The sequence below is a fragment of the Procambarus clarkii genome, chromosome 66, assembly GCF_040958095.1.
Source record: "Procambarus clarkii isolate CNS0578487 chromosome 66, FALCON_Pclarkii_2.0, whole genome shotgun sequence".
NCBI lineage: Eukaryota > Metazoa > Arthropoda > Malacostraca > Decapoda > Cambaridae > Procambarus > Procambarus clarkii.
Genome location: NC_091215.1, coordinates 19,460,609 through 19,476,840, shown reverse-complemented (window position 1 = coordinate 19,476,840; position 16,232 = coordinate 19,460,609). Strand labels below are relative to the sequence as shown.

At 43.6% G+C, this 16,232-nt stretch overlaps 1 protein-coding gene across 1 annotated transcript in view; it reads right to left on the bottom strand.

Moving 5' to 3' along the window:
* Window positions 1-226: 226 nt before the first annotated feature.
* BckdhB (Branched chain keto acid dehydrogenase E1 subunit beta) overlaps window positions 227-16,232 on the bottom strand; it is a 48,278-nt gene continuing 32,272 nt past the window's right edge. The window contains exon 8 of the mRNA XM_045760098.2: window positions 227-512. Within this exon, the coding sequence (XP_045616054.1) occupies window positions 372-512 (141 nt within the window). The 3' untranslated portion in view covers window positions 227-371. The remainder of the gene's footprint in view (window positions 513-16,232) is intronic.

Below are 16,232 nucleotides of genomic sequence, written 5' to 3'. Positions count from 1 at the left end.
ACAATTCCTCTTATTTAGCAGATTGGCATCTTCTTGATACAGTATATTTGATCTTCCATCTGAATTGGTTTCATTGGAGCAGCAATCTAATGTACACTATACATAAGAATGCTAACAAATATATGACTCAATTGACACTGGTCATAGCAGTTAAAACCAATTTATATATTTAAGAATATTAAAGTAAATCATAATTAAATTTTCTCATTGTATACCATTTAATAAATACCCATTCTAACTTCAATAATTTAGTATCACTTAGTATAAAAAAAACACCTCTTAAAAATAACTTAAAACTTAAAATACTGTAATAAAATAAACTATACACCTTTTTCATCTAAACTTCCTCTTTATGCAGTATATATTTTCTCTTAATAGGTCATCAGTTTCTTTACAGCACTGAGGCAGCGCCACTTGTCTGGTAAATAAAATGGTTCAAAGATGTGGGGAAATGGAGTATCGAAGCCACAAACACGTTCAATTGGGGCTTCTAGATGAAGGAAGCATTCACTCTGTAAAAATTTAAGAACCGACTGTAATAAAACGCCCTTTGCTGGTGGGCCTCTCAGTAGCTTCCTGAGCTTAAAAACTCATATAGCATGTCTTAAACTGTAGCAGGCCTCTGAGACCCACCCTGACCTACCAGGAGCCAGGACCAGAATCTGGAACTTGACAAAGCAAATGAAGCCTTGGGATCCACCCAAAACAAAGAAAAAATCTACCAGAAGACTAGGTGTAACAAAACAAAACATGCAAATGTCTGAAGGAAAATAATAACTCTGACATAAACAAGGCAAACATTATTACTGTGGGGGAACTATTCTAAAGTAATGGGCCCAATTGTCACCAGATGCTAGCTCAAGTTTCAAGGAATCCTGACCAGCCACACACCACACTCACACCACAGCCTGGTACATTTCTGGTTTGTGGGAAACAACCGAGGAGCAAAAACCCAAATCAAGGATGGACTACCAAAGAACCCCAAGCCCAAATAATAGCAGTGGACCTAAAACCAATAACGAAGCCACAGCAGCAAAAAGGCCCTTCACCATGGAAATATAAATGACCTCCAGACCTTAGAGAACATGGAAAAGCCACACCGGCAACCTTGGGGTAAAAAGACTACTGGCAAAAGGAAGTCAGCACTCAGACAATGAACCAGACCAGACACAACTAGAACAGAATATCAAAAGGCACCAGGAAAGAGCAAGAAACCAGGAAAAAACCCAAGACCCCCAAAGGTGGATTCGAAAGGACTACAAGATCAGGTCACTGATGGAGAGCAAGCCACTGGAGGAAATCAAATATCATCAAGGCTCAATCACTAATCCCAGTAGCTGTGAAAGAGGAGACCAGCAAAGCACTGATCCAGAGAGCAGAGATATGCTACCCAGCTGGGAAAACAAGTGACCTAAAACTCCTGGATTGACATCAGGCATTCAGATCCCAAAAGAACATGACACAGGGGAAATGGAAACAATCCCATAACCTTTGGAACTGCCCATTAGGCCAGAGGACTGGAAACACCCGTCTGGGTTAATCAGCATGGGACAAAGGCCATAACTAGAAGCCAGGAGCCCCTTTGTCAAAATAGAACACCATCCTGACAATCAGAAATGCTACCTGAAAACTCAGGACACCTGCCGAGAAGGCAGAGAACATGGAGTCTGTACAGCACTGGGTATGTAGTGCAATGGAAAATAACCCTCCAGTTCCTATTCAGAAAAGTTGACGACAACAGGACAGCCCAAAAGAAGAAGGTAAAAACAGCCGAACGCTTACAGCACACATTAGGGGATAAGACCAAAGAGCCCAGAAGAAAACCAAGCCCCCAGAACCAACAGGTAAAGAGATGCCACTGCAACAGCTAGGCAAGCAAAATATCAGACACAAAGAAGTTAATACTAGAGAATTAAATGCATACCAGGCACAAAAAATCTCAAACTCCACACAAATGCACAACCCAGATGGGTACACTGTACAGGAATCAGTGGGCAAACAAAATGGGAACTAGCAAGCATACAGCACATCAACTGGCAAGTACACAGCATGAAAACCAGCAGTCATGGGAACTGGCAGGTACACAGCATGGGATCTAGCAGGCACAAAGCATGGAAACTGACTAGCAGTGGTGAGTACTATTAACCCTTAGGCTGTGATTATCCTCTATGGATGATCCCTAGGATACTGTGGTTATCATCATATGAAGAGTTAAGCAATTATTGTCTGGGTTTTAAATGAATGATGCAAATATGGATTTATTGGTCTCTGTGGATGTAAGTAAGAAAAGCAAGTCATAAAACAATCTCAGTGAAACATCCGATGATAAAACAGAAGGCGTCAGCAAAGTCAAGCACCCAGCTTTGACAAGTGCCAGTTGCAGCCTTGCAGAGTGCTTCCACCCAGTGAAATGTTAAATGTTCACGTTCACTATTTTAATGTTTTTCTTACATTTTGCATATAAATGAATAATGCTATAATGAAAAAATATTTTGGGGAATTTTCTTATTTTTTGTGCATAGGCAGGCATGACCATTTCTCCACAGCTGCTGTCTAATGGTTAAGGAACTCCAGCTGATCTGTTTACACCCAGATCAGACATTTTGTACATGCTGGCAGGTAAACAAATAGCCAAGAAGAGTAAACACAGAGTGCAAGTGACGGGGAATATGTAAACACTCGGCCCCGAGGGATGGAAAACCACAACTACATTTGCATCTCTTAATGATTCAGGTTTTCTTCACAGCTCTAAAGATTTATTACTTAAGCAAGACATGGGTTCACTAAGCTCACACAGTATTTACATTCTTTAAATATCCAGGTAGAACTTTATCTAATCCTGGGGACTTGTTGGGCTTAAAGTTCTGTTAATAAATTACTCCCTGGTAAAACTAAACTTTCTTCTCTTCTCTGTCTATATAAGATTTCTTCAACTGCAGGTCAAATTTCAAGTTCTTCTCTTGTAAGAAAAAATACTTGTTTAAAATATTACCAAATTTTGTCATCATTTACACTGTCCCATTGTTCAGTGGCCCAGTCTTCTCCTTAATTATAGCACTTTAGGATTTAGCTTAGCCTGCCCAGCTATATGCACTTCATATATTACTTTAGCTTCTCTTATCGTTCTTCCTAACTGCAACTAGTTATATAATTTGTTCTATATAATCTTTCCCATCTTAATATATTTGTTTATAGGTTTCTTTTTTTCCAATCAGGTCTTTTACCCATATGTTCACTCATTCTGGTTCAGTATTATTTGACCTGAATGATTTATGTAATCTACTACAATCCCCAGGTATAAATAAAATAGACTTAATAGAATGGCTTCCTTGTAGCAATGACTGTTTTACCTTCCTTACCTTAGGGTTACTAATTTCCTTCAAAGCAATCACTTATTTTGTAATGTTTAACCTATCTATTATGGCAAGATTTTGCTTGGTTTATGAAGACTTGCTTTGCAATGGAATACAAATAATTCCACTGTAAAAAAATTAATTCAATTGAAATCAGTAAATAAAAATCATCCATAGATTACTGGTGTAATCACATATGCTTGTTGCACCAGCCAAGCCTACGAGAAACACGAGAAGCATTAAAAATCAGCAATAATTAGTGTCACATCCATTTAATATTAGGGTGTCAAAAGTCTATTAGAATATCGTTAGCATACATTTCTTACATTAAACATTAAATAAGATTGTATTAGACCAATACCAAAGTGTATTAGGCATAACAGAACTTAGTGAATTTAAATACTGTAAATTAGAAATAAAATAAGAAATCATAGAGGCTGTCCCTTTTTCCATAATATGAAACTGACTTAAATGACGAGCTAATGACTTGGTGTCACATGAATGTAAGTGAGCAACAACAAAGGTAAGGATGCTGGCATCAGTTTGTCACTAGACATGCATAAACATTATTGGCCAAAAAGCACATACTAGTGCCTTTGATTGTGCCACATAATAAACATAACTGTGCCATGTTGAACTATAAGGCAAGTTGGCATAGTTAAGTCACTGTAAAATTTGGACTAAAATAAATAGCATAGTACATTATTGTGAAGAGCCCATAAAAACCTCATTATATCACTACCAAGCCATTGTCTTCAGGACCAATACAGTCATCACTTTCTTGTACTGTAATGTATAATGAATATTCTATAATGTTGATGGATCCACAACTAAATAACAATATAGCACTGTATACAGGTCTCCAATTATAAAGTGGGAAAAATCCCACAAATAGGCCAGTATTTTAAGATAACTATGAATATTACCAAGTCAGTGGTTAAAGGAATCATAAGAAAATACTGTATTTAATATTGAACAACAGTTAGTATTATTCTACAATGTAAACTAGGTTATTAACCTCCCAAGCTGCTAAGAGCTATTTGGCCTTTGTCACCCACAGGCGCATTAAAAAAACTAAATTTTTTCCTTTTATAAACCTGTTAATTTGTGTTCCCTGATCACGGAAAAAATAATAAAAAAAATCGTAGGTGGCATATTTTGGCCACAATAGGGCGGGGAAGTCTGGCAAAAAAGAGGAGCTGACTCGGCAAACGTCCGAGGCGGTTTGCTCTGCCCCAGCTGTCAGGCGGGAGTTGCCACAAAAATATAATTACCTAATTATTTCAATGTCTCTGATTGATATTTTCTTTGTTTTTTTGCTGTATTATTATTCAATAGTGTGTAGTGTAATATATTTATGTAATAAAATGTGTGAATCATCGCTGTACTCAAAATTATGGTGTGCATATTATTGATTCAATTATTGTGTTCATAAAACAATAAACAAATACTTTGTTGGTTATTACACTATATACGCAGGTTACATATAAGTATCTACATGTTTTGTTCACCATAACGAACCACAAAGTTGATATTGCGAGTCAAAAAGCAGCGAGGTGTGGCCACCATATCTGCCTGTCAGCCTCTCGCTGCCACTCCCTCCCTCAATGACTCCTCACTCGCCAACATCCTCCTCCCACCATACTGTTTTTGCTTCTATTCACTATATACAGATGTTATATGTAAGTATCTACATGTTCTGTTCACCATAACTGTTCATCTAAGCTGGTATCGTGCACAAAGAGCATAGTGGTCATCCTTACACAGCATGACAAGTCAGGAAGATGATGCCACCTCCCTCACCAAAATGGCTTCTCCCAATACTTCTTTTGCTGTTATTACACTATATGTACATGTTATATCTACATTTGTGTTCATCATAGCAAACCACTAATCTTGTATGGTGACGGCAGACAGTAACAGGTGGCCACACACAACTAATGCTCCCTTCCTCACTGGTTCAAGGTCAGACGCATTAACATTCCTCCTTCAAGTATACTGTTTGTGGTGTTATTACCCTATATACACACACATTATATATAAGTATCTACTTGTTTTGTTCACCATAACTGTTCAACTAAGCTGGTATAGTGCCCAAAGAGCATAGTGGCCACCCTTACCCAACATGACAAGTCATGCAGATGTCGCCCCCTCCCTACCCAAAATGGCTTCTCCCAACACTCCTTTTGCTGTTATTACACTATACAGTATATACACGTTATATATAACTATCTACATTTGTGTTCACCATAACGAACCACTAAGTTGATATGCTGAGTAGCAGTGGCATTGGCAGCCAGTGGCAGCCCGCCACTGGCTGCCACCCACTCCCTCCCTCCCTCCCTCACCTCACCTGACTCGCCAACATTCTCCTCCCACCATACTGTTTTTGCTTTTGTTCACTATATACAGACGTTATATATAAGTATCTGCATGTTTTGTTCACCATAGTGAACAACTAAGCTGGTATAGTGAGTCCAGACAGTAAAAGGTGGTCACACACAGTCAGCAGACAACGCTACCTCCCTCCCCACCAAGATTACTCCTCCCACTACAGCGCTAATTATCACAACAATCCTGCTATTATCAGAATCCTGGTCATTTTTATCACAGTCAGGGGTCTTCTGTAATACTATCATCGCTAAATAATAGCATGTACATATATATTTTGATATTTTTAGGCAATGCTGTGGTCACAAGCTGAACAGTAGTGCTGAGTGCGCCAGCCTTGGTGACTCACTCAGTACGGAGGCCCTGACACCCAGGAATGTTGGCCACGATTTTTTTTTTTAAATGGTGTCCATTTACAAGAGTCCTGATGAAGGTGAGGTGAACCCTGTGTATTCACGGGCCGTTTAAATCTTGCGTAGCACTCCAACACGTCATATGACATGATGCACACTTTTGGGCAAGTTACTCAACACGTCATATGACGTGTTGCGCAGTTTAAGGGTTAAATTTTAGCAATTTTTTCTTAATATTTAACTGTCATCAACCAATGCAAAGCTGTGTTATTTCATAAGATAATTATTATAAATTACAGATACTAGATCTAAATTACTGGAAACTGAAATGCAGCCATCTCGTATTGCACCAATCATCCCATTTAGACCCATTCAGAGGCTAGCCCATGATATCTGGACACCTGTGAAGATGCCAAGAACAGCTAAGCCTCTTAAAATTTAAAATTTATGCCTTGACCATGCCGACACAAAGAGGTCCACCTCCGGGAGCCCGTATGTCTGGCAAAGCCAACTGAACGAGGCGGCATTGATCGCTCATTCCGTGAACAGGGGAATGAACCGAGAGAGGCCATCCGCCAGGACATTGGACACCCCCCCCTGAACGTGAACTGCCAGGAGAGCCAAACCCCGATAACTCAGCAGACAAGTCACCCAAAGCGACCAGCCCAAAAGAGCCAAGGACCGCATCAAACCCCTGCACTTCAGACAATGAACCACTAGGGAGCAGTCCGAATGGAGCCGGATCGTTGAACCTCGAGTGACTCGAACCCTCCGAACCGCCAGTCACACTGTCATGAGCTCCTGTACTGTGCTGTGAGCCCGATGGAAGGACAGACCCCCACCGCCCCTGGCCAGCCTAGTGAACACTGATCACAAAGCCCCAGAAAGGAGACGATGCATCTGTGAACACATCGAGCGCCAAGGCACTGAACTCCGAATAACCTAAGAGGAAGCCGGCAACACAGCAGCCTATGTAAGGCTCCCAGAGGCCGAACCCAACGATCGTCAGAAAAGCGGAAATGACGTTCCCGAAGGAACCAGAACAACCGATGCAGCCACACCCAACCCAGTGGGTAGACAATCATGGCAAAGTACAGGTTCCCGCACAAACCCTCGAGCGACTGCCTCGTGGCCCGAGAGCCCTTCAGAAACAGGTGAAGGGGAAGCCGCAGCCGAGCCGCCGGTGGAAGAGACTAGGAAGCGGTCCGAGAGTCCCACACTATACCCAGCCAAGACCGAACTTGAGAGGGACCCAGATGGGACTTCCTCCAGTTCACCAGAAACTCAAACCCTGCGAGCAGGGAAAGAACCAAATCCCTGGCGAGCAGACATGCAGACTGGCTGGGAGCCCACACCAGCCAGTCATCGAGGTGGGCCAGAACCCGAACCTCTAACAGACGCAAACGGGCCACCACAACCCGGGTAAGGTGTATGAAAATGTGAGGTGCCAGATTCAAGCTGAATGGAAAACAAAAGCGGTAAGCCTGATGCCCCACAATAAAACCAAGGCAGTCTCTGAACCCCGGATGACTTAGGATGTGCCAACACACGTCCTTGAGGTCCAGGGACACCATCCAAGTGCCCGGCTCCAAGAGAAGATGGATCTGGGACAGAGTAATCATCCAAAAGAAGGGCAATAGGCCCAGGGGTTCAGACGGGACAAGTCCAGAAGGAACCGCAGGTCCGCGCAGTCTCGCTCAGAACTGGAAACAGGTGGGAAACCCACCTGATCGACAAGGTCTTTTCGACCACACCCAAGCAAACCCACTCCAAGATAACCAGACAGAGCACAGGAGAAGCCTGCCCCGCCAGCCCTGAACCCCCCGAAGAAGGAGGGGCCACCCAACGCCGCCACAGGCAGCAAGAAATGCCCCGAAACGCCCACGAATCGTGGGACCAGGCGTGAGCAAACAACGCAAGCCTCCCCCCCCCCCAATAGCCCCGTCAATGGAATGAACCACAAAAGGCCCGATGCCTCATACGAGAAGCCGACCAATGAGCAGAACGATCACTGCGCCGACCAGTTGTTGTTTGTTCCGAAGGCTGCGCCGGCTTTGAAACTGGCACAACTGGCCTACCATGACCAGAGGAAACCCAAGCCCTGGCACGACCCTTCCGGGAAGACCCCCACAGGCCCACCCAGAGAACCAACAAGTCCGACATAGGATGACAACTCAAAGAGGCCGCTTGCAGACACTGCACCACTCCATACTCTGCAAACAGCAAAGGATAAAAAGATGTAGAAAACTTAAGACCCAGGGCCCAAGCGGATTCCACGGATTGAGCGAGCACCGCCTGCTGGCACACGAGAGAAGAAGCAAAGAACAGAAACACCACCTCCCACAGGATTGGTGCAAACAACTTCAACAGGGCAGCCAATGCCCGCACCGCCGAGACCAGCGCAAAAGACACCGGATCAGCCCCAAGCACCTCCACGTCCTCCTCAAGCCAGTCCGAAGACAGCTAGAGAAAGGAAAAGAAACGCAAGACTGAAGCCAAATGGCCACGGGCGAGCAAGTCCTCAGCTACCTGGGCAGCCGAATGGGAGGGAACCTGCACGTGAAGCTGTACAAGGCCAACATCCCGAGGAACAACAGCAGGGAACGAACGACAGCAGGGGACGAACGACAGCAGGGGACGAACGACAGCAGGGGACGAACGACAGCAGGGGACGAACGACAGCAGGGGACGAACGACAGCAGGGGACGAACGACAGCAGGGGACGAACGACAGCAGGGGACGAACGACAGCAGGGGACGAACAACAGCAGGGGACGAACAACAGCAGGGGACGAACAACAGCAGGGGACGAACAACAGCAGGGGACAAACGACAGCAGGGGACGAACCAACAGCAGGGGACGAACCAACAGCAGGGGACGAACGAACAGCAGGGAACGAACCAACAGCAGGGGACAAACAACAACAGGGAAAAGACAAGGGGGCACGGACGGAACAAAAGTTGAGGCGACTAACACCCCAAAGTCTGGGTCCTTATAACCAAAACGGGGCAGCCTCTGGGCTTCCGGGTGAGCAACCAAACCTAACGCGCTGCAGCAACCTATAACGTGCATGCTACGCCGAAGCTGCCTACACCCGAATATCAAGATCAGTGAACTGGGTGAAGCAGAGTATAGTGACACCTTGGCTTACGAATGTCCCTCTTTACGAACTTTTCGGGCTATGAACCCAATTTCTTCATAAAATCTGAATTGGGTTACGAACTTTTGCCTTGGGAAACGAAGTATAGGGGTACCTCGGTTTAAGAATTTAATCCGTTCCAGGAGACGGTTCGTAACCCAAAAATTCGTAAACCGAAGCGAATTTCCCCATAAGAAATAATGGGAACTGAATTAATCCATCCCTAACTCCCCAAAAACTTCACTTCAAAGTAAATTTTATACCTAATTCACCCAAATCTACACTACAAAAGTATGTTCAAGTTATTACTTACCCTTGCTGATGACTCCTGTTGGCGTATGGAAGATGGTAAGGAGGGGGGAGGAGAAGAGGTTTTACTGTTTGGAAGGGGAGTCCCCTTCCATTATAACTTCAGACAGTGAAGATTTCTCTACAGTGCACTCTCTGGTACGTTTTGCCTGCATACCACTAGGTCCTGGTTGTGGCTCCCTGCTTGATTTTCTCACAACGAAACGATCCATTGAAGATTGTTTTTCCCTTCTTCGCAACATTTGTCTGTAGCGAGGCATCACATTGTCATTGAAAAAATTAATGCAATGGCCTACTACAGCTTTTAATGGGCGAGTCGTTTCAATAAAAGTTTGCATTTCTTCCCACATCTGACACGACTTCCTAATTGTTGAGGAAGGGACATTCTCTTCTGCCTCATCCTCCTCTGAAGAAATATCCTCAGCTGCCTCTTGTTGCTGCTCCTTTTGAAGGGCTTGATGTTCTTCGGTAGTCAGTTCTTCGTTGTGTTCTTCCACCAACTCCTCCATATCAGCACCAACCAATTCCAAGTCCATTTTCTGGCCCAGAGTAACAATTTCCTTAACAATAGGCACTTCAGGTCCAGGCTCAAACCCTTGAAAGTCTAGTTCTGACACACATTCAGGCCACAATTTTCTCCAGCCAGAGATCAGGGTTCTTTGAGTCACTTCTTGCCAGGCTGTGTCAATGAGTTTTAAAGCACTACAAATGTTAAAATGGTGTTTCCAGAATTCTTTGAGGGCGAGATTTGTGGCTTCAGTCATTTCAAAATATTTCCGGAAAAGTGCCCTTTCATAAAGTTTTTAAAATTTGCTATGATTTTCTGGTCCATAGGCTGAATTAGAGGAGTGGCGTTAGGAGGCTATCTTGAGGTTATCTCGAGATGATTTCGGGTCTTAGCGTTCCCGCGGCCCGGTCCTCGACCAGGCCTCCTTTTTGTCACAACCCCCCATCCCAGGAAGCAGCCTGTAGCAGCTGTCTAACTCCCAGGTACTTATTTACTGCTAGGTGAACAGAGGCATCACTGGGTGAAAGAAATTCTGCCCACTTTTGTTTCCACCTCCAAGGGGGATCGAACCCGGAACCTCAGGACTACAAATCTGAAGTGTTGTCCACTCAGCTGTCAGGCAGGAACTTTATTGTGAGAAAATTAAATCTGTTCAACAATGCATCTTCCAAGCCTGGAGGATGAGCAGGAGCATTGTCGAGGAGAAGCAGGGCCTTGAGTGGCAAACGTTTCTCCTGCAGATATTTTTGTATGGCAGGGCACACCACATCATTCACTCACTCCATAAAAAAAATCCTAGTCACCCATGCCTTATTATTAGCCCTCCACATCACACACATTTGGTTTTTCTGCACACCATACATTTTGAAAACCCTTGGATTTCCAGAATGATACACAATTAACCCTTAAACTGCACATGGCGTATATATACGCCCTGAGTAACATGTCCCATGGTGCGCATGGCGTATATATACGCCATAGGGTGCCAGGCCTGATTCAAATGGCCCGCGGCTACACGGGGTTCACAGTAGCTTCTTCAGGGCTCTTGTAAACAGATGCCATTTAAAAAAAAAATCGTGGGCAATATTCTCAGGTGTGAGAGGCACAGTACTGTTGGAGCAACCAAGGCCGGCGCACGCAGCATGAGCGAACAGCATTGATGTTCAGCTTGTGACCACAGCATCGCCGAAAAATGTCAAAATAAATATATAATTGTTATTATTTAGCGATGACAATATTACAGATGACCAATGACTGTGATATAAATAACCAGGGTTGTGATAATAGCAGGATTGTTGTAATAATTAGCGCTGTGTGAGGAGTGATGCTGAGAGACGGAGGGAGACAGCATCGTTTACTGACTGTGTGGCCACCTGTTATTGTTTGCGTTCACCATACCAGGTCAGTGGTTCTCTATGGTGAACACAAATGTAGATACTTATATATAATGTGTGTATTAGTGTAATAACAGCAAAAGGATTATGCTGGGAGGAGCCATATGGGTGACGGAGGTGACGTCGTCTGCACGATTTCTCTAGCTGTTTAGAGGGTGGCCACTATGCTCTTCGGGCGCTCTACAAGCTTAGGTGTACAGTTACGGTGCATAAAAAATGTAGATATTTATATATAATATGTGTATATAGGGTAATAACACTGCAAAAGGTATTGTTGGGGGAGAAAGTTTAGTGCGTGTGACCTTGAAAGAGTGAGGGAGCCGCCAGCCGCCATCTGTGTATAGCGACGACTCTTAGTGCCTGAACTAACTATATCAGCTTAGCTGTACAGTTGTGGTGAACAAAATATACACATATTTATATATAACGTCTGTATATAGTGTAATAACACCACAACTGGTATTGTTGGGGGAGAAAGTTTAGTGCGTGTGTTGAGGGAGTGGCAGCGAGTGGCTGGCTGGTGTGTGGCGGTAACTCCTCGTTGCTTTTCGACTCTCAATACCAGCTTAGTGCAGGCGATGAGTCACAATAACGTGGCTGAAGTATGATGACCAGACCACACACTAGAAATTGAAGAGACGACGACGTTTCGGTCCGTCCTGGACCATTCTCAAGTCGATTGTCGACAATCGACTTGAGAATGGTCCAGGACGGACCGAAATGTCGTCGTCTCTTCAATTTCTAGTGTGTGGTCTGGTCACCAACTTAGTGGTTCGTTATGGTGACCAAAACATGCCAATACTTATATATAACCTGTGTATAGAGTGTAATAGCAGCAAAACTATTTGTTTATTGTTTTATAAACATAATAATTGAATCACTAATATGCACATCATACTTTTGAGTATAGCGATTATTAACCACTTTTATTATATAAATATATTACAATACACACAATTGAATAATATTACTGCAAAAAAACTAAGAAAAAATCAATCGGAGACATTGAAACAATTAGGTAATAATATCTTTGTGGCAACTCCCATCTGTCAACGCGGGTGACGCTGACCGGGTCTGACGACCGCTCTGTCAACGCCCACTTTTTGCCAGACTTCCTCGGTCAATTGCGCCCAAAATATGTCACCTACGATTTTTTTTTTATTTTTTCCGTGCTCAGGGGACACAAATTAACATGTTTAGAAGACGAAAAAAAAATTTTGAATTTTTTTTTTTCTTGCGCACAGGGGTGTAAATGTCCATATGACCCCTGAGCAGTGTAAGGGTTAAGGGCTTAACACTTTCATGCGCGCGGCACTCGGGAAAAAAAAAGCGCATTGTGCGTGCGGCGTTCTGGGCACTCAAGCGTAAACACAAAAAAGTGTATAATCTTTTCACGCTCCCAACATCAATTCTCGAGCTACGTTTTTCATTTTGGTATCAATGCGTTGGCAATAAAATTCTCTACAAGATCATATGCATAAAATGTCACCAAAGCATTTGCTATCCCACCACGAATTAAATAAACACGAAGATGACTCGCCGTGACACCCAAACAGGAAGTAAATGTTCATACTCTTTCGTTTGTTGCCAGCTTCACAGTCATCCTACAGTGTTGATTTTGATATCACTGAACTCGCAATAAAATTCCCCACCCAGACATATGCCTATCAATGTCTAATTATGGTAGGGGGTGACCCGCACGAGTGTGGGAACTGGCCGAAGCGTTAGCCGTGATTTCAGCAGCGACGACACTGTTGTGATGCAGCGCTTTGAAAGTTTATACTTATTTCACTGTCCTGACATTATTTCTTGAGCTACGCATTTCATTTTTATAGCAATGTGTTCGCAATAGAAAGTTCTATAAGAACATGGGTAGAATTGGCCAACAGAGCGTCAAATAAATTTGCGGCGAATAAAATCTTACGCGTGTTTGTACCTGTGAGCGTAAAAAGTTTTTACTTTGCTCATGTTTTTCAAGTTTATACTTGTTTCACACCGTTTTTTTTGTTTGTATAGTGTTCGGAATAAAATTCCCTACACAGACATATGCCTATCAAATACAATTCCTTGGAATTCACAGCTGTAGAGATGACGGAACACACACAACCGGAACCCGCTCTGGACACTCCAACTCACACCCGCAACACCCACAAAAAAAGTTTCTCGTGTTTTGTGTATACTTACTTTAGTTTTCGTGCTACAGTTGTCATTTAGGTATCAAAATATTCCTAAGAAAATAGACTACAATACTACAACAATCTAAGACAATTATGTGTACTTACCAAAGGAAAGACGATTGTAGTAAAATAAGTTGAGCATTTTATCTCCACTCCACCTCCTTCAGGTACCGATTCCTGAAGTTGCTCAACAGATGTTCCTAGGTGGAGTGAAGCTGGTGCGGGTGGTTATTTCTTGTCCACCCAATACACCCTTTTCCTGTGATAAGTGGTGTAACACGGTATGACACAAAGTGGAACATCGCATGTCTTGCACGCTATACCAGTTTCCTTCCTGATACCCGACTTTGAACACACTTGACACCTGCGACGTATGGGGATTTTTACAAGCTCATGTTTCAATTTACAGTATAGTTCAGGCGAGTTTCTGCTAAAACAACACGTTCCTGTTGTCTCTGGGTTGGTAATACACTACAGTCTGAATCGTCGCTCTCACCTCCCGACGGGCCAAGTGTTGACGGGTCAGCAGCAGGATACACAGGACCAGTGTCATCATTTATGTCTGGAGCATGAACTAGATGTGGAGATGGTGTAGTTGTTGCAGGCCACTCTGCCTTGTCAAATTTCAATAAAGACCAAATAGCAACTTCATGGAACTGGAGCAGAGTTAGTTTCTTTCAATCATCTGTGTTGGCCTTGTACAATGCATAAGCATTTTGCAAAGCCATTTGCAAGAAATAAAATGTTATTTTCTTGGTCCACTTGTGACATTTCCTGGCGAAATGGTAATACTTTACCATTTGATCAAAAGTGGTCAACACCCTTCATGAACTTATTGTAGTCAACAATTGCCTTTGGTTTGTTCACCACAACCTGCTGTAGTCTTGTTGTTCCATCTGGCCTGCGAACTCGTTTTCGTTTCTGAACTTTGTCTGCATTGTGGAGGTTGGTAATCATAGAGACAACTCACTTGTCTTTCCACAGCAGAATGAAGGTGTTGTCCTTGCGGTGGTAGACTGTGGTATCCAAATCAATCTTAGTCTTCGCTATTTGTTGCAGGTCTTTTGGGGCGCCACGTAAGAGTCTAATTGTTCCACACGTGTAGACCCCCACTTCTCGCAACTTTATCTGTAAGGGTAACCGAGTTGTAATAGTTATCCATATAGAGGTGGTGCCCCTTGTTCAACAATGGCCGCATCAAACCAGTAACTGTTTCAATGATTGTTCTACCAATGCCAGAGTAAACCTCAAATGAATAAATGTAGCCAGATGTTGATTCGGCTAGCATATAAAATTTGACGCCATATTTGTCTGGTTTGCTTGGATTGTACACTTTGAACGACAGCCGGCCTCGCCATGCCATTGTGCCTTCATCCAAACATAACTCTCTCATTGGGTAATACACTTCTTGAAAACGGTGTTTTAGGTAGTCCATCACTGGTCTCACTTTGATCAATTTATCTGTATTGTTCACTGGCACCGCATTGCTGTTGAACGCATGAAAAAACTGCCCTATGTGTTGAAACCTTTTGCTCGCCATAAACATGTTGAAGAATCTTGTATGCCATGGTTTATTTGTCTGCCAATACATGCGCATAGTGGGGTTTTTGGTTATTCCCATCAACATACACAGTCCTAAGAATCTTGCCATTTCTTTCAACTTCACCAGTTTCCAGATATCATCGACATTTTCATTAGCCAGGTTGAATATTTGTAAAGCGTACAGATTTGTTTCATATGCCAAGAAATGAATCAACGCACGAGTAATAAACAACTGAATATATCCAAGTGCATTAGTTGGTTTTGTAATCCTTAGCCCTGGGCTTCCAGTAAAATCATCGAACACTGGTGGAATATTGTCCTCAAGCCACCCACCACTGGCCCCAGGCTGGCGAGTACGTACCGGACACGTACGCTTGCGAGGAGGCTGGGGTGCCTCATCTTCGTCACTAGGTTCATCCTCACCTGATATTTCAAAGCTGGAATCACTACCACTATCAACAAATGGGGTTATTTTCAAACGACGAGTAGGATGTTGTTTACTTAGCTGGATTTTAGGAGTGCACGCACCATGTGTGCGCCTTGTGGTGAGAGGCGGCGGTGCTGGTGCCCCCTCCTCCTCTTCCTCAGTTTGGCTTTCAGTATCCTCCTCCGTTGAGTCATCCCCATGGGGTCCATGGCCCCCAATTTCAAAATCTTCTTCTAAATCCTCACCTTCTGCATCACTTCCATCGTAATCAACTTTATCAAAGGCATCCAAGACATTGGGAATCTTGGTGGGAGTGAGCCTCACACCAGCAAACCTCCTATAGATGTCGGTAATCCTGTCTTTTCCACATGAATCCGAGCCTCCTGTAGCTGAAACACCGCTTGGGCCTGGTGCTGGATCCATTATTGATGAATGTAATTGGTTACAAACACACAGAAACGGGTAATAATCCTTGAAACTGTGCGAGTTTGGCGGCCGAGGGGAGAGAGATCCGATCGCTCCACGTGACAACAAAACAATGGGCCTGTCACGTGACCCAGTAGGCCGACGTGCCATGCGGCCTACCCGAGAGAACGGGAATTTCATGGCGCGCAGTTTGAAACAAACCCAAAGTAAATC